The sequence below is a fragment of the Hyaena hyaena genome, unplaced genomic scaffold (genome assembly GCF_003009895.1).
Source record: "Hyaena hyaena isolate Hyena2069 unplaced genomic scaffold, ASM300989v1 scaffold_41, whole genome shotgun sequence".
NCBI classification, from domain to species: domain Eukaryota; kingdom Metazoa; phylum Chordata; class Mammalia; order Carnivora; family Hyaenidae; genus Hyaena; species Hyaena hyaena.
In genome coordinates this window covers 718,032-740,052 of record NW_024080673.1, presented here as the reverse complement: position 1 = coordinate 740,052, position 22,021 = coordinate 718,032, and the positions used below count along the sequence as shown (strand labels likewise).

Here is a 22,021-nt window from a genome sequence, read left to right as displayed (position 1 = left end):
GTCTACTGCACATATTATTAGTTCTATGTGTTCCACTGATAACATTTTTTAAAATTCAGAGGTTATAACTGAAAAGGAATTGCTTTTAGAGCAAAGTTGTTTTGTGTACCATTAGCCTCAATACAAAAATTGCCTTGGGGACTTTTAGGTAGGTGTTAAGGATCTATTTATGTCATATAAAATCACTCTTTGAATCATTGAAGCACTAGGAAACAGTGTCATCAAGAAATTCTTTACGTTAAAAGATGAAATTTAAATACTCAAAATATTTTAATACCTTTCTCAGTCTCATCTTGTTTTGTTACCCCAGTGACATTAAAGGATTAAAAACTTTATAACTTACAACAGCTAACACTCTTAGTAATACAAAATACCCATTTCATGAGGCACTGAAAATAACTTTTTAATCCTTTAACAACACTTGTTACATCAAGGGAGACCAAATTAATGAATACTTATCTTCCCCATCCCTATTATACTGTAAGTCTGTGAGTGCCAAGTTCCCATTTTAATAATCACTACAGTATAGTGTTTAGCCTTTAAACAGCAGGCATAAGACAAGTATTTACTGTACTGAATTGTGGAAAATCATATTTTAGTAAGATTTAAAAAGCTATTTTTTAATTAAAAAAATTTTATCTTATTTTTGCTATTTATGGATGAAATGATACCTGGGATTTGTTTCAAAATACTAGGGGGTGGGAGAAATGAGTAAACAAAATGGACATGGTTACAATGGATGAAACTGGGTGATGAGTACATGCGGGTTCATCAGACTAATCTTTCTACTTTGTATCTGTCTTGAGATTTTACATAATTAAGAGAATTGAAAAGTGTGTTTCTATTCCATGAAAACAGTAGAAATCAAAACTTTATATTTCCTGACTAGTGTTAAAGACTTTTTACGGGAACAATATAGCTTAGACACTGATTTATTCAAAACTTTTCTTTAATGTTTTATTTATTTTTGAGAGAAAGAGAGACAGAGTATGAGCTGCGGAAGGGCAGACAGAGAGGGAGACTCAGAATCTGAAGCAGGCTCCAGGCTCTGGGCTGTCAGCAGAGCTTGATGTGGGGCTGGAACTTGTGAACCATGAGGTGATGACCTGAGCTAAAGTCGGATGCCTAACTGACAACCACCCATGCGCCCTCATTTATTCAAATCTTGATGTAAGAAGGGCTAAGACCTCAATAATTGATTTTTATTTATTTTTTATGTTTACTTATTTTTAAGAGAGACAGAGCACAAGCGGGGAAGAAGCAGAAAGAGAGGGAAACACAGGAATGGATGCAGGCTCCAGGCTCCGAGCTGTCAGCACAGAGTCTGATGTGGGGCTCAAACTCATGAACAGTGAGATCATGACCTGAGCTGAAGTTGGAAGCTTAACCAACTGAGCCACCCAGGTGCCCCCCAATAATTGATTTTTAAAACGCCTTTCTTTGCTTTAGATATTAATCCACATTTGCATCTATCAATGGTAATACAAAAATATAACTACCAATATTTTAAAATACATTTGTATATTATTCTTCTATGTGAAATAAGTACTAAGGATAAACATGAGAGGGACATGACATAAACCAGGTAACTCAAACTGACACAGAAGAGGTGCCTGGGTGGCTCAGTAGGTTAAGCATCCGACTTCAACTCAGGTCATGATCTCACGGTCTGGGAGTTTGAGCCCTGCGTTAGGCTCTGTGCTGATAGCTCAGAGCCTGGAGCCTGCTTTCGGTTCTGTGTTAACTTCTCTCTTGGTCCCTCTCCTGCTCATGCTCTGTCTCAAAAATAAAACATTAAAAAAAATTAAAACAAAAACTGACACAGAAACTTAAAATTCCTAAATGACTTAGGGAATATAAGAAGGCGGCTTTCCTTTCTAGGTTGCCACCTTAAGTCTACTTGAAAAAGTCCAGTGATGATGGTGGCCAAATCTGTAATTTGTAAACAAAGATTTGATTAATCCCAAGGGCCCAATTCATGCTTGATCTCTTATTACAGGAACCAAAGTGGAAATTTCATATTCCAATATTAAAGAGAGAAGATTATTAAAACCCCAAATAAACAGGCTTCAGAAACTTTGAGTTATAAATGTGAAAAGAGAATGAGAACAACTCTGCTGCTTCACTGTAGTTCAAAGGGCATTTTATTTTATAAGGAAAGATTAGTTGTCTCATAGATTATCTGAATAAAAACTGCTTTAAATAAATTATATGGAAATGTTTCAGAGAACAAAGGTTTAAAAAAAGGCTGTCTACAATTAGCTAGTCATCAAAGTAACAATGCAATGCAGAGAACCCCTGGAAAATATCAGTGCTTATGCTACAAGATTTTTATAAGATCGATGATTACTTTCTATGTCCCTGAAGTTACTCATTAGACTTGCAATGGAACATAAGTAAGATTTATACTATTTCTGAATCTTTTTTAAGTATCAATGAAACATATCTAAAGACATCAACAGTTAACAGTTAAATCAGCAGTCATCAAATTAAAGTTTCAAATACAGTCCTTTGTCAATTATCAAAGCATTAGATAACTCTATTGTGGCCTACTTAATATTTAAGTATTGTCCCAAGTACAAAGGGAAAAAAAGACTCTTGATCCTCCTACTTGTTTTCTAACTATTTTCTCTGTGTGAAACATCAAGTAAACAACTTTCAATGACCTTTAAGAGGGAAACTATTTGCCAGTTTAGAGGGCGTACCTAATGTGAACATTTTACATAATTCAATTGAGCCTCTTCAACATGTTTAATAATTTTCTGTTAAGATTCTTATCACATTATTATTATTACGACTACTAGTTTAATAATAAACTGTTATAAAGGTAATATAGGTTCTATTTCTTTCAGATACTCGTAAGGAAACATAAAGGGAATGTAACATAAATGTAACAGAAAGAAAAAATATAGTTAGGTTGGTTCACAATCTGGTAAACTTCCCCACCAACATAAGGTTAACTAGGTGAAGTCCAAACTGTCTTGGATCCAGAAGTACTATTTTGAAGTGTACATTCCTTCACTAATTAACTATTGATCATCTAAGTGGCAAGTGCTCCCCCCTCATATATGTTCAATATAAACTTAGTTTTCCATGTTTAAGAATTGCTTTATTTTGAAGAACTCAAACTGATTAGACATTAAGTCCATCTAGGGATATAAAATATTTGTTTTTACCTTTCTTGGAGTCCTCTGAATATTTGTACTAAGGTGTCAGCAATTTCTTCCACAACTTCATGGTAATGGTAATTAAAAGCCATTTCAATGTCCAAACCAACAAATTCAGTTAGATGCCTGTGGGTATTTGAGTCTTCAGCTCTGAATACTGTAACATCAATAAAAGAAACAACTAGTAAATGGTGTTTAAAATTTTGGAAAAATTGGAATTTAAACAAAAATTTATTTACTAGTACTCAAACGGTCTTATTGTCATTATCATTACAGAGTTTTGGAAAGACTTTTGATAAGCCATCTGTTTCTGCATTCTCTTGGACAGCAAGTTCATTACTAACTCTTAAGAGTCACGTAGTAAAAGCTATAACAAATGTAAATTAATAAATGAGGCTCATGAGAATCCTGAGGGAATGCAAGATCCTGAAGTGCCTTCTCAATAATTAAAAATAGGTTCAATAGTGAGTTCTCAATTTTATTAAAACCTGACTCAAACTAAATGAAATTTGTACAAATGCAGTAACATTATATATATTCCAGCCTTTACCTCAGTCCAGCTCTTATTGTTCTCACTGTACTGTCCTCCTTTCCCCGTCTTCCTGACTCTAGCTCTGCTCCATCTTTCACATCATTTTAAGATTAATATTCCTGTAACACATCCTTGCTCAGTAATTAACTACTTACTGATCATCAATGGTTCCCAAATGGTGACTATAATAAAATATAAAATGACAAAAAAAATCTAAAACCTATATGTTTTCATAATTTAATGTTACTCTTTATTTTCCATTTCTTCTTAACACAAGTCTTATCTTTATTTTCTCCCATGCTCTTTACTCATTCTGCTTCCGCTAACTAGAAAATGTAGTCTGTCCTTAAAGCCCACTTCAGTTTGCATTCTCTTTTATGGTAACTCTAGCAAATTCCATCTTTTCCCTCTTTTTACACTATCTATGCTACATAATTAACACCAATCTGCTGATTGTACACAGTACAATCTGATTATTCACTGTGAAAGTCCGTTGATTATTCCCTGAGACTGCAATATGTATGCATGTCTTCTTCTGTCTGGGGAGCAGGGACAATGTTTATTCCCTTGTCACTCAAAACTGGGTCTGCAAATCAGCAGCATCAGCAGTACCTGGGAGCTTGTGAGAACTGCAGAATCTCAAGCCTCCCTCCAGACCTAATGGTCAGAAACTGTATTTTAACAAGATTCTCAAGTGATTCATGCGCACATTAACATTTGAGAAGTGCTGGTTGACTTTTCTTTTATGTACATGTTATCTAGCATAAGCCTATGTATGCAGCAGGCATTCAACAAATTAGTTAATAAATTCAGAAAATTAACACAATTAATGCTCTTGCCAGATTCTCTAACAACAGGCATTTAATTTTTATTTATCAAAAAACTTACATATGTAAAATAACTTGGTAAGTTTTGCAGAATGAAGCAAAGCTGGTTTTTGCTTATAATCAGCTTCATTAAATAATCTGCCACATGATTATGTGATCATGCTTAACTTTTAGCCAATATTTCTTAAAAACCATGTTAACATAATGTAGTAAATATCAGAAATTTCTTGTTAATAATTTCTAATGGACTTTAACATATTCTCAATATTAAGAACAGTACAGACAGTAATAGTAAAACAGAATAGCTCTGAAATAAAATTGGTAGCAAAGTATACAGAGGTTCATTTGTAAGCTTACAACAGTAGTAAGGGGCTATCAAGGAAAATAAAATATGTTATTTGAAAGATTGCAACTACTTGTTCTTTGGTGTTTATGGAGAGTTGAAAAGAGAGTCCAGGGGCACCTGGGTGGCTCAGTTGGTGGGGCATCCAACTTCAGCTCATATCACGATCTCACAGCTTGTGAGTTCAAGCCCTGAACTGGGCTCTGTGCTCACAGCTGAGAGCCTGGAGCCTGCTTTGTATTCTGTGTCTCCCTCTCTCTCTGCCCCTACCCTGCTTGCGCATGATGTCTCTCTCTCTCTCAAAAAAAAAAAAAAAAAAAGCTGAACTTTTGAGAAAAAAAGGAAAGAAAAGAGAGTCAATACAGGAACTAATTCTGTTTTAATTACACTGAAAAAATAAAAAATAATATACTCAGAGAGGGCATACATTACCAAAGCATGCATTTTTAAAGTGAGATATTCCCAAGGCAAACATTTCCTTTAGCTATCTTCTCTAGGAATATCAAATGCTTATGCATCTATTCACATAAACCATGTTCAACTACTTAAGGAACTACCGAGCATACAATTTTTGGGGAGAAATTTCTACCTAAGCACACTGTCATTTTTACCTAAAATCAAGTGGTTTCCAACCCGCCCCCACCCCTCATTTTGTTTTAAAGTTTATCTCTTTTGAGAGAGTGGGATAGAGAGAGGGAGTGTGAGAGAGCTCATCACAAGTGATCATGGGGGAGAGGCAGAACAAGACAGAGAAAGAATCCCAAGTGGGTTCCCGCTGGCTGTCAGGCTGTCATTGTGAAGCCCCACCTGGGAGCTTAACTCAGGAACTATGAGATCATGACCTGAGCTGAAATCAAGAGTCAGATGCTCATCCCATTAAGCCACCTAGGTGTCCCAAGTTTTAAGTCTAGTGTTTATGTAGCCAACATATAAAAAGATTTAAGCTTTCAAAATGTCTATATGTAGAGGCATCTGGGTGGTTCAGTTGGTTGCGCATCCAACTTTGGTTTAGGTCATGATCTGATGGTTCATGGGTTTGGGTCCGCATCAATCTCACTGCCATTTGTGCAAAGCCCACTTCAGATCCTCTGTCCCCCTCTTGCCCCATCCCCTGCTTCTGAGTACTCTCTCTCAAAAATGAAATAAACATTAAAAAACAACAATAAAATGTTTGCATGTAAAATGTGTTCCTAAGACCATACCTATGGTACAATTAATAAATTTTGAGAAAACTATAACCACCAATACCTTACCTGGTCCAATACAGAACACCTTCTCAAAATCTGCACAAATACACATTTGCTTGTACAGCTGTGGGGACTGGGCCAGGTATGCATTATTTTTAAAATATGACACAGTAAATACATTGGCTCCTCCTTCACTGGCAGCTGAAATATAAGTATTTATATTATTATAAACAACTGCAAACTGATCAATGCGAATTTCTAGTAAAAAGAGTTTATATACTTTTGGTTTAAGTACTTCACTAAAAAAAAAAAAAGAACTGGAAAATCAAAAATTGCAGAGAAACCATAGTCTATACATGTCTTATACCTGATTCTAAACAGTTCGTATTTAGATCAGATTTGGCTATCCCTTCATTTTACTTCTTCGGATATATACACTTCCTTTCTATATCAATTTCAAATCTATTAGATACTGTAGCATGACAAAAATTTTTTTTAAAAAGGAAGAGATACTGTTAATGATTTTTCTAAGTATCAAGAATTGCAATGTTCAATTCTTGATTTATAACTAAATGCCATTTATAACATATTTTTTTAGTGTTATTTAAGTAAGTCTAAAAAAAGTAAAATGATTAAAATAAGGTCCCCATGTAAGAATGAGAATTAATGTGATTTTTTAACTAGTAGTATTTAGTAGTCTTACAATGCGGTTTATACAAAACAAAATTGCAATCCCAATTTAGAAAGAAACCTACAGAACGTAAGCAATTTCTAGTGCAACTTACATAATAATCTTGTTTCATGTACTACTGCCTCATTTCATAATCACTACCACATAAGGACTTCTGAAAGGAGATGTTGTATTGTTGGTGTCAGTGGTATGTGACTGCTGCTATATTACACAGTCTTCAAAATATAAAAGTCTCATAGCAATACACCTTCAGGGACAGTCTGGATTCTCAAATTAAAAAAAAAATATTAAGCAGCTTGGGGGAAAGCAAATTTATTTTTAAAAATTAAGAGAAATCTCTTAAAGCATACCTGAGATAATTTTAGGAGTTTGGATCTCCACAAAACCCTTGTTAATTAAAGTTTCTCGGAAAAGATGGCAGATACCAGACTGAAGACGGAAGATTGCCTGACTAGTTGATGTCTAAAAGACAATAATAAAATTTAATGAAATCAATTCGACACATTAACTGAGAGGGAGTATTTTCTAATCAGGTCACCTGTCTGGAAAGTTCACAGAGGAAACAATTCATTCTATGAGAGAAAAGTTAGGTCATAGGAAAATTAGTGTAAGGCTCTATTTTTCATATATGCAAAAATGGCAATTTTGTCCTTTAAGTCTCCAATGTCTCCAACTCTTGACTTTGCTGAGAGTCTATAAGAGATTAGAGAGTAGTTTAGACATAAACTAAGATGCTCAAAAGATTTCAAGTACACAATACTTCCCAACATGTAAAGTCAAAGTAGGGGTTAAAAATGTGAATGCTTACAAAGGCCAGACAAATAACCTAAATGGAATAAATGAATGACACTTTCTGAGTAGTGCAGGGCATAGTAAAGGACATAATTCTCCATCTAGAGTGCTAACTAATGTTGCCATGCCACAGTATTGCCAGATTCACCCCCAACATTTTAAGGAAAGCCATTTACACTTACTGTGCAAATCCCTACTTTACAATGGCAGCAATGAATTTAAATTAAAAAAAAAAAAAAATGCCCAAGAAAAATACTCCTAGGACCAAATTCTACAGGCACAACCAATAACTTGTGTGAATAACTAGCATGGGCAAATAGAGTATGATGTTTAACTATTGTGGCCAAAATTATGAAAAACCTGAGGTTTCTAGGCAGCATCAAGAGGACTTTTGAGTACTGTTATAGCCTTTCTATAGAGACTATAATTTAAAATGGAAAAGGAGGGGCACCTGGGTGGCTCAGTCGGTTAAGCGTCTGACTTTGGCTCAGGTCATGATCTCGCGGTCTATGGGTTTGAGCCCTGCATCTGGGCTCTTAGAGCCTGGAGCCTGTTTCAGATTCTGTGTCTCCCTCTCTTTCTGCCTCTCCCCAGCTTGTGCTCTCTCTCTGTCTCAAAAATAAATAAACAGTTCTATAAACCTAAGCTATTTATTGTTAAAAAAATAAATAAAATGGAGAAAAGGAAGAGGGACAAAAAAAAGCAAATACTCAGGGGAAACATAAGAGTGTATAAAAAAGGTAGACCCATATGACTGCAGAAAAGTTGGAAAGGATTCTTAAGGTGACAAAGAATTTAAGCTTTACGTAGAATGTTTAAGGAGGAAGATGTGGTCAAAACATTAAGAAAGAGAGATGACACTGGTTTTACTACAATGATGAAACCACTGAACTCTTTCACTTGCAACCAAAGCAGAAAGGGAAATAGAAGATGTATGAGATTGCTAAATAACCACTAGGGCCAACTACTTCTTTATTATTAATTCTATGCTCAGACTAAATCCAAAGGATCGAGGCATTAATTACTAATCTCTACCTGGTCATTCTAAAATGTGCATATAATTTCTTTCATAATTCTGTAGTGATATTAATGGTTATGTTTTCACTTACTAACTTGTCTAAAACAGGTTATCACCTGGGAGCAAACCCATTTATATGTTGGCTTCATGTTCCTTTGTCATTTTAAAACAAAGCAGGTTAATATCCTGTGAATCACTGCTCCATGGTCCTTGTTGCCTGCAATTCTTTTTAGGGAAAAGGTCGGTCAGCAGGGTAAATTGTTTTCTGTATTGTCATATGCATAGGCAATTAGTTCTATAAACCTGAGACATGTATGGTATCCCTCCCTCCTCTTGATTTCGGCACAATCATGTCACTTAATAAATAAATGAGGCGTACCCTAAGATCAATGACTCTGTTGTCCAATCTTGTATCCTGGTTAACAGTAGCTCTCCCTTCCTAAAAAAGGATGAAAAAATAGATTTTACAAATTTTTAATAACACAAAAACACTTTAAGAAGCCATGTTTACTTTTAAGTGAGAACAGGTGTGCTTATATGTGTTAATATTATACCCCCAAATCGGGGGTCTGAGAAACAAGCAGCAGGGCCAGAGAGAAGTTATTGTTAAAAGAGAGATGGAAAGAAAAGAAATGTGAGTGAACAGAGGTCAATGCTTTCTTTACATCTACCACTGCCTCAAAGTCTTGCCTTATTACCTGCAACATCAGAAGAGCTAACCACCTGTACCTTCATTGATTCCTGGATTTTACCTGCTAGTTAAAGACTGAAGGGACAGATAAAAGCTGACAGAGTAGTGGGTCTCAAAGTACGTTCTGGGCACCACTGAGTGTCCCAAGGACACTTTGAGGGAGTCCATGAAGTCAAACCTATTTTTCACAATGATACATTTTCACTCTGTACTGAGTTTTTCCAAGGCTTCATGATAATATGCTATCACAACAGAATAAATACAAAGGAAGGTAAGAGAATTTAATTGTTGCCTATTAAGGCAGACATTACAAAGATTTGTAGATATATAAGACAGTGTCATTCCTGACACAAAACTATTTTGTGAAATATTTTTCAAAAAATGTTATTTTTTGTCTTTCATATGAGATTACTAAACATAAACACATGATATTACTGTTACTCTTAATAAATACTAAAAATTTCCTGTGTTAATTTCTAATACTGTAAATATTGACAGATATACCTAAGAATATAAAAGCTTGTGGGGGCAATTACTTTAGGGAGGTAAAGGGATCTTGAGATCAAGAAGTCTGAGAATTGTTGATGTAAGAGTAAATTCAGATAAAAAATGAAGTTCAAATCAATTCACAGGTATCTTCATACAAAAGAAGGACACCAAGCATTCAATGTTTTATAAACTAAACATACAGAGGAAGCACAGTGTTTCAAAAATACAAAAACACAATTTAACCTCTTCTCCTTCCACCTCAGGCCGAACAGCATCATCCAGCTGCAAGGGCAGGCGGGGCTCAGCCAAACTGACCACGTAAATCTGAAAGTGAGAAATTACCAGAAATACCATCAGGCACACAAAACCTGTTATCTTTACTTAAAAAAAAATCTACAGTTGACTTAAATATGAAGCTATGTTTGCATAGATGTTAACTGAAACTCCTTGCTAAAATCAAACAAAGATATACATGTTTTTCCACCTATAAAACGGGAATAATAGTATTTCTTGCCAACCTCCCTCAGTTGTTGGAACAAATGAGGTAACACATATATAAATACTCTGTAGACTCTAATATGCCTACCAAGGTGACAAATAAGTACTAAGTGTGGTCAAGGTGCCTGAGCTTAAGGCCTTGCTTTGTCACATAAAACTTGTTGTTAGGCAAATCATTTAATCTCAGAGCTTCATACCCTACTCTGTAAAAAGATCTGTGGGAAGAATCAAATGGACTCATGAATATGAAAACACTCTGCTCTTTTGAGGGAGCCATTAAACAAATGTGTTATTATCATTGTTAACAGCATTTGGCCATTTCTATTACTAGGACCAAAGTCAACCCAACTCTGAGGTACATCTCCTCCCATTTCTCATTCTTCTTCCAAATATCCCTTCCTTGCTATCTTTCACCAAACAAGTTATATCTCATTTCTTACTGCTCTTCTGGGCTGAGAGCCACCACAGAAGGTATTCCTTTATGGTGTTAAATTCACTCATATTACTTGTACATTTTAGTGCTAAAAACCAGTTGGGTCAAAAGAATGAGCCAGGGTTTCTGGCTACTTTTAAAAATGTTACCCTATTAGTTATTCCCAACTATGCTTGTTAAAGCACAAAAGGGAAACGGATCTTATTTAGTTAATTCAGGAAAGGAAATTATATTCTTCCAGTTGGTAGATCACAGTTAGCACTCAGCTCAGACTCTTCAAGAAAAAGTTTCAGAACACTCCAGTCTTCCTTACAGTAAAATAGATTTGTCACCATGTCTATACTTAAGTCATAGTGTTTCCCTTTGATGAGTTAATAGAAACTTGATTTCCCATGCAAAGTTGGAGAATGGAACAGCTTCCCCTTCTACTTTTATAACCAGCAGAAATTCACTTCATTAGGTTGTGAGCACTCCCCATAACTTCACAGTGCTGGAAGAAACTATGTACTCACTAACTGTTGGCTGAAAAAAATAAATAAGTGATAGGAAAGAGTCAGTGCTTATTATAAAATCCTTTTCAGGATATAATACTTTATACTTTGTGAGATACTTTATAATTATTTCCATTAAGACAAATTTTATAAGATCTTAAGGCTTTATATTTATCATTAGCATTTATTAAGATTGTATTGAATGCTAGATATTTGAATATTTAAATTTTTAAAGTTTATTTTGGGAGAGTGAGCACATGCATGCACTAAGTAGGAGAGGGACAGAGAGGGAGAGGGACAGAGGGAGAGAGAATCCCAAGAGGCTCTGTGCTGTCAGTGCAGAGCCTGACGCAGGGCTCAATCCCACAAACTGAAATCATGACCTAAGCTGAAATCAAGAGTCAGAAGCCTAACTAGCTGAGTCCACCCAGGCGCCCCAGGCAATTAGGATATTTTAGGAGTACATTTACTTGCTCTATTCACTTAAATTTTTAATTAAAGTACTGAAAAAGAAGTATTACTTAGAAGATAGGTTTTGTTTTTTTTTTACTTGGTCAGTATACCCTTAGGTTGGTTTGCCTTTACTAGGGTACAAACTTCTTAGTGGGCTTGGTTTGAAATGAAACTTACACAAAGAGAAGAGAGTCATCTGGCAAGTTAGGTCAGTAATAAATATAAGGTTTTCTAAGTCTTGAAGTGTTCCCATGATGACTCCAGTTAAGTACAACCTAGTACTCCTAAATTAGTGTGTATGTAGGAGTCTATCTTTCTGCATCCATCAGTCTTCTTGACTGCTCTATCTTACATATGCTCACACACAAATACACATACAGGGGTGAGGGTGGTAAGGGATTATTCCTTAAGAAAAATTTAATGATGCCTACTGTAAATACAATCTAGGCCTAGACCTAAGAACTGCAGGTTTAAAACTGAAAGGTTATTTCAAAAGTAGTAAATATGTTTGAGTTCACTTACAGTATTTAAAAAGTCAGTGATACTGAACACTTCCAGTTTTTTTGTCCAAGAAGAAGACAGATGTGAGATAAATCTTGTATGAAAGGAAGTTATTGCTGGAATGTAAGACCAACAGTTTTGCCTCTTTTGATCTCTCTATACTATAAAGTATCAGAAATATGATGACTATAAGGAAATATAAGCATTAGGAGTTAGTATAATTAACCATTAGAAGTATATTACCAGAAGAAAGTTATTATCAGAAGAAAGTTCACAGCAAAGAAAATGCATAATACCTTTTTAGACATTTTTTCCATTTTTATATATTTTTAAATAATTTTTCCCCTGTGTGGTAGCTGGCAAAAATGGCTCCAATAATTCCTCAGGCTCCCGATTACATGCCTTTATTTAAAGATGTTGCCTTTCTTCCCATAAAGAGGTGGGATCCACTTCTCCATCCATTAAATCTAAGTTTTTTCATGTGACTTGCTTTGATCAATGACATATTTAGCAAATGTGATACAAGAGAAGCTTGAAAAGAGCTTGCACACTAGGACTTTCTCCTCTTGCTGCTGGGAACCCTTCTGGCACCATGTCCACAAGACCAGGCTAGTCTGCTGGAAGAACAGAGGCCACACGGAGAGACGTCCCAGAAATATCAGTAGACCCAGTTGTTATGCAGAACAGAGGAGCTGTCCCAAATAGGCTGACCCTAACTGCCTGAAGTACAGAATCATGAGCAAATAAATGCTGTTTTAAGTCACTAAATACTGGGATGGGGTTTGTCATATAACAAAAGCTAACTGATTCAGTAATCAATTTATAAATATCAATATTTTATATCAACTCTAATTAAGAACATATAGACCTGTTTATAAGAACCATTCAAATCTATTTCTGTACACAATTTTATATTTTGAAAAAAGTTACCTTTTGAACATGTAACTCTACATCTTGCTGTGTACAGCTTCCAATTTTTTGATTCACTTTTCTCACAACACCTTCTACATCTACGATGCTCTCTTTGTTGATGCTGTCAAAAGAAAAAATTCTCAACTTTAATCATCTCATCAGAGATGTCAGATTTCATTTGGTGTTTCAACAGTAAAGCCGAATCTATTAAACTCCTCCTTAATACAGTAAGCCACTAGAGATAAAGCCAGTCTATTTAACCTACTTACAATAGCTATTATGTAGCACTCTTTATGAGATTCCTTGAAGAGATGATTTTCTAGATGCCATAATTTAGTTACCATTCGTAAAATACTCTGAACATAAATGGCAACAGGACTAGCACAAAATTGTGAAAAGTAGAAAAAAGTATTTCAATTATTTATTAAGGAACATTTCCTTTCCTACAATTCACAAACATCAGCATTTCCTATAAGGAGAAGCATGGGCTTCAATTAATGCAATTACTGGTATGTAATGGAATTAAATAACAGAAGGTAAACTGAAAAGATTTCAAGGTAATAAAAAGACATTAGATTGCTGCAATTAAGCGTTCATTGCCTATAGTTTCTGAGTACACAATGTCATCGGAATTATGGCAGATAACCTATAGGATTGTGCAATTCCATTTAAGAATGTCTGTATGAAGCTCAATATACATTAAATGAGTCTCCTGTGTAGTTTTATAACAAACTTGAATTCTGAATATAAGACACTCAAATTCCGAAATATGAAATAGATAAAGTAGATTATTAAACTCACCAATTGATTATTTTTTGATCTCTAATACATAAGCAAGGGAGAAAGGGTATAACCCAAAATGGTGGTTCTCGTACAAAATGTACCAGTTTTTCTTTTTGTGTATATTACTGTGTTGAGAGAATGTATCATAATATATTTGTGGAAAAGGATTAAGATTTAACTTTCAGTTCTTGGAGAGTGATGTGAGCACCATGGCAGCTCAACTGGCCAAAACCAGCAATGTAATACTACCAACTAAAACTCTTTGAGTGGTAACTGAAGCTGCAGAAGTAAGGTGAAAAGAGAAGGAAGAAAGAACAATGCAAGATAACTGGGAGAAAGTGGAGTTCCTGACACAGCTGGCATAATAGAAAGGGCAAACATGCATCAGGAAAATCTGTTCCGGACTCCCTGTTTATCTGCTATGTCATAAGCCCTAGAAACCTTTTATATTAACCTTTCATGGCTCAAGTTCCAACCCAGAATCTTGTAAAATGAATGTCAAGAATCTAAACAAAACAAAAGAAAAAAGAGAGAGAAGATTTAACTTTCACAGGAAAACTCTATTTATTCTGATAAGGAATTAGGTCCTTAATAGTTGCAGTGCCATTTGACAAGATTCGAGAAATCCAACAATCCTTATTTCACCCACAAGAATACCACAATCCATTTCAATGAATGTTTGCTCAGGGTTGGAAAAGGATCAAAATGAGACTAATAAGAGAAAAGTGGTGAAGAAAGGAAGAAACATTTTCCTTTCACTTATAATACTGACTAGAATCCTATTATGTCTGATACCAACTGAAACAAACCAACAGCATACCTATCTCTTGCACTCTCGTAAGTCTCCTGCACTAGAAATAGTACCTAATTACTAGCTAAAATCTTGTGTATTGAAGAAACTCAGAATTTATTGTGGCATACTGTTAAAGGGTTTTCTAACACTGGCAATCTAGGGTCATTGGATTTTTCTTCAGTGTTATTTCCATCTACCAGTCACCTTTTCTGTTTGCATGAGTAAACTTGATCCCTGAGTATAAGATTCAGGCTTTATGAGAGTTCTGTTGCTTATCTTACATGTTTCCATGGGGAAGGCTTTCTCTTCCTTACTGATCACATCATGCTTCATCGAGTAATCTGTCCTGCCCCAAGAGAGAGAGCTCTACTCTCCCACATTCCTGTTATGAGCCTGGCACTTTGGGGTCCTCCCCTTGACTCCTTAGTAAGAGGCCTTCCAGTATCAGAAAATCTTCTTCAAGCTAACTCAAGTTAAACGTATCTATTCTCAAGATTGAGCATTAAGCTAATATCCTTTCAGAAAAAAAGATGGGATGTGATCAAACACTCTGCCCTACCTAACGGTCCAATTAAAGAAACAAAATTTTCTTTCTTCCTCAAAAGTACCAGATGGCTTCTTCTATCCAGGACCTGAAACTTGTACCTAAGTCTACCTTTAGTACTTTATTTAATTTGGCAATATTATGTGATAAAATACTTGGAACAGCTAGACAAAAAATAACCACCATTTTAAACATCATTCCCAATACCAAACAACTCATAAAAGGGACTTCTGAAAACCCAACCTAATTTTTAAACTAGGGCCAAAGATAAACTTCTATCACAAATTAGTCTACTGAACCAATTAGAATGAAGGTAGAATTAACCAGATACAGAGGATGGTGATAATTATTTTTTTTTTGGTCTTCCCAATCTCAGTATTATCTCTTTATTATACCTAGCAGCCATATACTGTTAACAGAATAGTCTCTTTATTTAGATAGCAGTGACACCATTCCATGAATTTTTTCAACCTTGGATAATTTAGTTCTAATATCTCTACATCTACATCCATATCTATATCCATCTAACCTTATTTATTTGTAGACATGAATGAATTCAGTAGAAAAACATTAAAATAAAACAGAGTCAAATTTGTAAAAAAGGATAAGACCAGAACTTACTAGTCAGCATTAGTGAAGGGTTATAGGAGGGTTTTAGGTGTATGTATGTGTATAACTAGAGTCAATGCAAGAGGGATAAGAATACTTAAATAAGCTATTGCTAGTAGAAGGGTGATATTCTACTTTTAGAAAAAGTCTAATTTATATGATTTTAACTGATATTGTATGTTAAGATGGCTTAAAACTTTATAGTGTATCTACTATAGTTTGACTGCTATTGTAAAGAGACCCTACTAAGGTTTCAGCTTTACATTCTGAAACTAGTATGCCACTGTACCTTTTTGAAAGAGGATTGTGTCTAACAGACAACTAAAAGCCTTGGGTTTTTAGAGGATATGGTAGGAAAAAAATCCACAGTGGAAAGCAGAGGAACTCCTGGGAACTATTTGATTGTAGAAGAAATGGATGAAGTAAATTAAACACATCTTTCAAAGAGCTTAGTCAGCTATTTTTATTATTATCACCTCTCAACACTCGTTATTACTGTGCTGTTTTGCACCTCTTCTATTTTTCAACCACCCTTTTGACTCTGCTTATAATTAATCACTCTACAAATAAGTTAAATTACTTACAGCCTTGATATTAAAAATATCCTAATAAGGCGATCCTGCTCATGTCATCCACTAGAAACTGCCAACAATCAATTTAATAGTTTACTTCTAACTTGTCTTTAGAAAATAAAATTTTAAGGAGCATCATTGTTTATATCAAGTATTTTATAAAAATACTGAGTTGGCTGTCAAGTTTTTTTTTAAACAAATGATATAATGTATGGATAGCTCAATTATAAAATATGCAACTTCAGAGAAAAACAGTATTCAGGTATCTGAAGGAATAAAATTCCATTTTTCTAATATGACTGCCATACAGTTTACTACTTAGGGCCTCACCAAATACTTTCAGGGGTACTTTCATTACCTGTAGTTGTATCAATCTTGATTGTAAATTTTCATAACTACATTATCTAAAACACAACAAACTAAAGAAAGTCTCATAGAACTATTAGAAGCAGACACAACTATTGTTGAGTTGACTGCTGAAGAATATATATTAAAAAATAAACAGAAACAGGAAAGTGGCAAAGAACTACATTGTAACTTAGCATAGTAATATAGTAATAGCTCATAGTAATGGCTCTGTCATTAAGAAAAACTTAAAAAGGGGGGCGCGTGAGAGTAGCTCAGTCAATTAGGCGTCTGATTCTTGATTTTAGCTCAGGTGATGATCTCAGTTCATAAGATCAAGTCCCATATCAGGCTCTGTGCTGACAGATTCTCTCTCCCAGGGGTTCTCTCTCCCGTTCTCTTTGCCCCTCCTCCCTCACAAACTCTCTCTCTCTCAAAAAAAGAAAAAAAACCTTAAAAAGGAAGAATGTGTAAAAAGAACTTCAAAGATTCTGTTAAGATTGTTAGAACAGTTTCAGTACTTGAAGGATGTAAGCTTCATAGCTTAAAATAATTACCAATGAGTAATGCCTTACTCTTCAATGTTGCCAAAACATTTTTCAAGTTCTTAGCTTATGTCTGTCGTGGGCACTGAATTCTTGTTCTCAGTTCTTTGCTCCCCTATGGTAACAGTATTCATCCACACTTTTGCCATGGCTTCAAGGTAGACAGAAAGTACTTCTTTGTCTTGTGGCTTTGGGTTTGGCCATGATTTGCTTTATTAATAAGCTGTCAGTAGATATGATGCCAGTAAAGGTTTGAAATGCACTTGTGCAGCTCAATTTGCCCTTTAGCATTCCCGCTTTTCTCCATAACATCATGCCTAAAGTAGTTGTTGGTCCAAGGAAATTGAGAAACACAAGGAGGAGACCAGGACACAAACCACAGCTTCAAAACAAGCCTAGATGAGCTGAACTTTTTTAGCTCAACGTAAGAGCAAGAATTCAAGGTTTATTGTTGTATGCTGCTGAGTTTTTAAAGGTTTTTTTTTTTTAATGTTCATTTTGAGAGCGAGCAAGAACATGCAAGTGGGGGAGGGCCCTAGAGAGAAGGGACAGAGGATCCAAAGGGGGCTCTGTGCTGACAGCAGAGAGCCCCAATGCAGGGCTTGAACTTGTGAACCACGAGATCATGACCTGAGTTGGAGTTGGACACTCAACCGACTGAGCCACCCAGGTGCCCCTAAAAATGTTTTTACTGTTGGTAAAGTATACAATACATAAAATCACCATTTTAATCACTGAATTAAAAATTCAGTGGCACCCACCACCATTATCCATTTCTGGAACTTTTTTATTATCATACAACTCTGAACTCATTTAAGTAATCGACACCCCATTTACACCACCCCTCCCTCTAACCATAGCTACTGGTAACCTCTATTCTACTTTCTGTCTCTATGAACTTAACTACTCTAGGTACCTCAGGTATGTGGAACCATAATTTTTGTCCTTTTGTGTCTGACTTATTCCACCTAACATAATGTTTTCAAGATTTACCTGTGTTACGGATTGTAACAGAACTTCTTTCTTTTTTAAGGCTGAATAATATTTCATTATATGTACATAAAACATTTTACTCATACATTCATGTGTTGATGGGCATTTAGGTTGTGTTCCACTTGGGTTATTGTGAATAATGCTGTTATGAATAAAAGCATACAAATATCTGTTTACTCCTTACTTTCAATTCTTTTGGGTATCTGTCTAGAAGTGGAATTGCTGGATCATATGATAATTTTATGTTTAACTTTTTGAGGAACCAGCATATTGTTTTCCACAGCAGTAGTGCCATTTTACATTCCCACCAGCAGTACATGAGGGTTCCAATTTCTCTACATCCTCACCAATACGCATTATTTTCCTTTTTTTTTGGATAACAGTCTTCTCAATGGATATGAAGTTATATCTCATTGTGGTTTTGATGTGCATTTCTCTGATGACTAGTGATGCTGGGCATCTTTTCATGTGCTTCTTGGCCATTTGTATATCTTCTCTTGAGAAATGTCTTTTCAAGTTCCTTGTCCATTTTGGAACTGAGTTGATATAGGTTATTGGAGTTTTATATATTCTGGATATTAATTCTTTATCAGATATATGATTTACAAATATTTTCCCCCCACTCTGGGTTTTCTTTTCACTCTCTTGATAGTGTCCTTTGATGCACAAAATGTTTTAATTTTGATAATGTCTAATTAATCTAGCTTTTCTTTTGGTGTTATATCTAAGTAATCACTGCTAAATCCAATGTCATAAAGCTTTTGGCCTATGCTTTCTTCTTAGAGTTTTCTAGTTTCAGCTCTTAGATTTAGGCAGTGGATCATTTTGAGTTATTTTTATTTCTGGTTTATAGTAGGTCTTTGGCATATGGATATCCAGTTTTCTCAGTATCATTTGTTGAAAAGATGGTCATGTCCCCATCAAGAAGTCTTGGTACCCCTGTTGAAAATCAGTGGGCCATATATACCTGGGTTTGTTTATGGGTTTTCTCTTCTATTCCACTGGTTTATGTGTCTATCCTTATGTTAGCACTCCATACTTTTGGTTACTGCAGTTTTATAATAAGTTTTATTTATTTAAATTTTTTTAAAAAAAGTTTATTTATTTTTGAGACAGGGAGAGGCACAGAGTGTGAGTGGGCAAGGGGCAACGAGAGAGGGAGACACAGAATCTGAAGCAGGCTCCAGGCTCTGATCTGTCAGCATAGAGCCTGACATGGCTCAAACCCATGAACCGTGAGATCATGACCTGAGCTTAAGTCAGACACTCAACCAACTGAGCCACCCAGGTGCCCCTTGTAATAAGTTTTAAAATCAGGAGGTTTTTCAAAACTGTTTTTGGCTACTCAGGGCTGTCTGAGATTACACATGAAGTTTCAGATGAATTTTTCTATTTCTGCAAACAATGTCATAGGGATTTTGACAGGGATTGCACTGAATCTGTAGAGGCTTTGGGTAGTATTATCATGCTACAAAGTTTAAGGTGGTTTGTTATACCATTTTTTTTCAACAGCTGAGTAATAATACAACCTTAAGCTTAAAGACTTGTAAAATTAAAAAAATATGCTTGAGTTCAAAGCTCTCCTCTGATCCTAAAAAAGGGCTCTGAAGTAAGTGAAAGTTTATCTGTATTTATTAAATACACATTGCAAATCTCCACTGTGTATTATGCATTATAAAGCGATTTACTGGGCACCTGGATGGCTTGGTTGGTTGAGTGTCTGACTCTTGATTTTGGCTCAGGTCATGATCTCACGGTTTGTGAGATCGAGTCCTGTGTCAGGCTCTTCACTGGTAGCATGGAACCTGCTTGGGATTCTCTCTCTACCTCTCTCTCTCTGCCTCTCCCCTACTTGGGCTCTCTCTCAAAATAAATAAATAAACTTAAAGAGAAATTTAAAAGAAAATATACAAAATTTGACTATGAAATATTAGGGCTGATTTAATATCAAACACGGAAGTTATCCATTCAAGTGAATATTAAAATTATTTTTTTAATGTTTATTTTTGAGAGAGAAAGAGACAGAGCGCAAGTGGGGGGAGGGACAGAGAGAAAAGGAGACACATAATCTGAAGCAGGTTCCAGGCTGCGAGCTGTCAGCACAGAGCCGGACGCTGGGCTCAAATCCATAAACTGTGAGATCATGACCTGAGCCAAAATCAGACAATTAACTGAGCCACCCAGGCACTCCCATTCAAGTGAATACTGAATTCCTCATCAAAGGGATTGTTCAGGGAAAGGTTGTAGGGACTATAAACATATCTGAAAATCAGCACTGCCTAATACAATCTTAAAAACTTATCTGGAATTACTTCTTGGTTTTGCCACATGTTTTTTAGAGGGGCTACCACATTTATACCTATTGTTTACTACCTGTCAGAAATGCCAAAGATCATGACAGAACTCTGGGTAGGGGAAAAAAGGAGACAAAAAAGAGTAAATAAAAGAGAGTGGCATTAGAGATGCAAGAAACAACATGTTTCAAAAAGGAGGGAGTAATATATCAACTATGGAATTAATACAGATAGAGATTAACCTTACAAACAGGATTAATATAGACAGATATAATTAATATATCAGCTATTGGTTAAGTAGCTGTCTCCAAACATTTCTGGTAATGTGATGTACTCTTATCAGTAAAAAAATTGGAGGGTATGTACCCCAATTTGTATATACTTTATTTATCTTAAAATTATATGTATGTAATCTTAAGTATAAGTTATTACCCTCAGGCAAACATAAATTCAGGGTAAGGCTCATAATTAGCTACAGTGAATGCAAATCCATACTTTTACACAGTCTTCCCGATAATTCCTAGTTGGGGAGCACTGACATCTTGCTCAATCTGATTATATTATCATTTAAAAAAAAAGGTGCAGAATGCGGCTGATACAAGGATCTCACTCTAAGACTTGTACAAGTGATAGTGTTAACATTTTCTCATTTGTGCTTATGTTTAAATTTTATCCTGTCTGTGGTCTCTCCTTGGTTGAATGTTTTTTAAGCCGCCTGTTCTTCTTCTTTGAGTCAGTTTATTATTTTAATACATATAAATAAATATAATGCCTCTAAAGCAAAATGAAGCACAATAAAGTGCAACTGGTTACAATATGCCAAAGTGAACCTGAGTTAGGTCATCAGTGTTACCTCCTTTTTGTTATTGGAATCATGCAGTCTTGCTTCAGGGACCTCACGTACTATATGCGACATGTAACCTTCTGAGATGTGATCCAAGTGACAGGCTCAGAGCTTCTCTATGAACTATTAGATAAACTCAAACTCTTTCTTACTTTTTTAGGTAACAGAAGGAAGAAAAGAAGGGAAATAAATAGCAGCTTAATTATTTTCTTTCCCTCAATGGGTAATACACTGTGAAGACCACTGAGATAGAGAACAAGAATCATAAACACTGAGAAGGGCTGCTGGAGTAAGTGATTTATATAGTCCATCAGTGAAAGTTTTATTTCTGTACAGTCCACAGGTGAAAAAAATACTTAAGAGCACATGGCTTTAGCTAAAGAGATCACCATCGTGCATATGAACGGTAGAGAAATGGATCTGGGCAAGAAGTACTCTGTCCACCTCTTGTTGCTGGGTCCCAGTGTGAGGTGCTAATTCCAGCAAGTTGTCCTGGAGAACAAAGAAGAATCACCTCCAACTTACACTCACCGACTGCCCCTCATCAGGGAGGGACAAGAAATGGCAGGGTTTGCTCTTATGTTTTAAAGTTATTTTTGAAACACTTTTGAATATGTTGGTTCAAAAACTTTTTTATTATAAAAGAATATACTTATTTATTGTTACAAATTCAA

The 22,021-nt window shown here is 35.4% G+C and overlaps 1 protein-coding gene across 3 annotated transcripts in view; it reads right to left on the bottom strand.

Moving 5' to 3' along the window:
- The window catches only part of DARS1 (aspartyl-tRNA synthetase 1), a 62,121-nt gene that overhangs the window by 9,155 nt on the left and 30,945 nt on the right, over positions 1 to 22,021 (bottom strand). For all 3 annotated transcript variants that reach the window (XM_039229942.1, XM_039229940.1, XM_039229941.1), the window contains 6 exons: positions 13,044 to 13,146; positions 9,981 to 10,061; positions 8,937 to 8,996; positions 7,098 to 7,209; positions 6,123 to 6,257; positions 3,177 to 3,324 (listed from right to left, as the gene is read on the bottom strand). In XM_039229942.1, the coding sequence (XP_039085873.1) occupies positions 3,177 to 3,324; positions 6,123 to 6,257; positions 7,098 to 7,209; positions 8,937 to 8,996; positions 9,981 to 10,061; positions 13,044 to 13,146 (639 nt within the window). The remainder of the gene's footprint in view (positions 1 to 3,176; positions 3,325 to 6,122; positions 6,258 to 7,097; positions 7,210 to 8,936; positions 8,997 to 9,980; positions 10,062 to 13,043; positions 13,147 to 22,021) is intronic.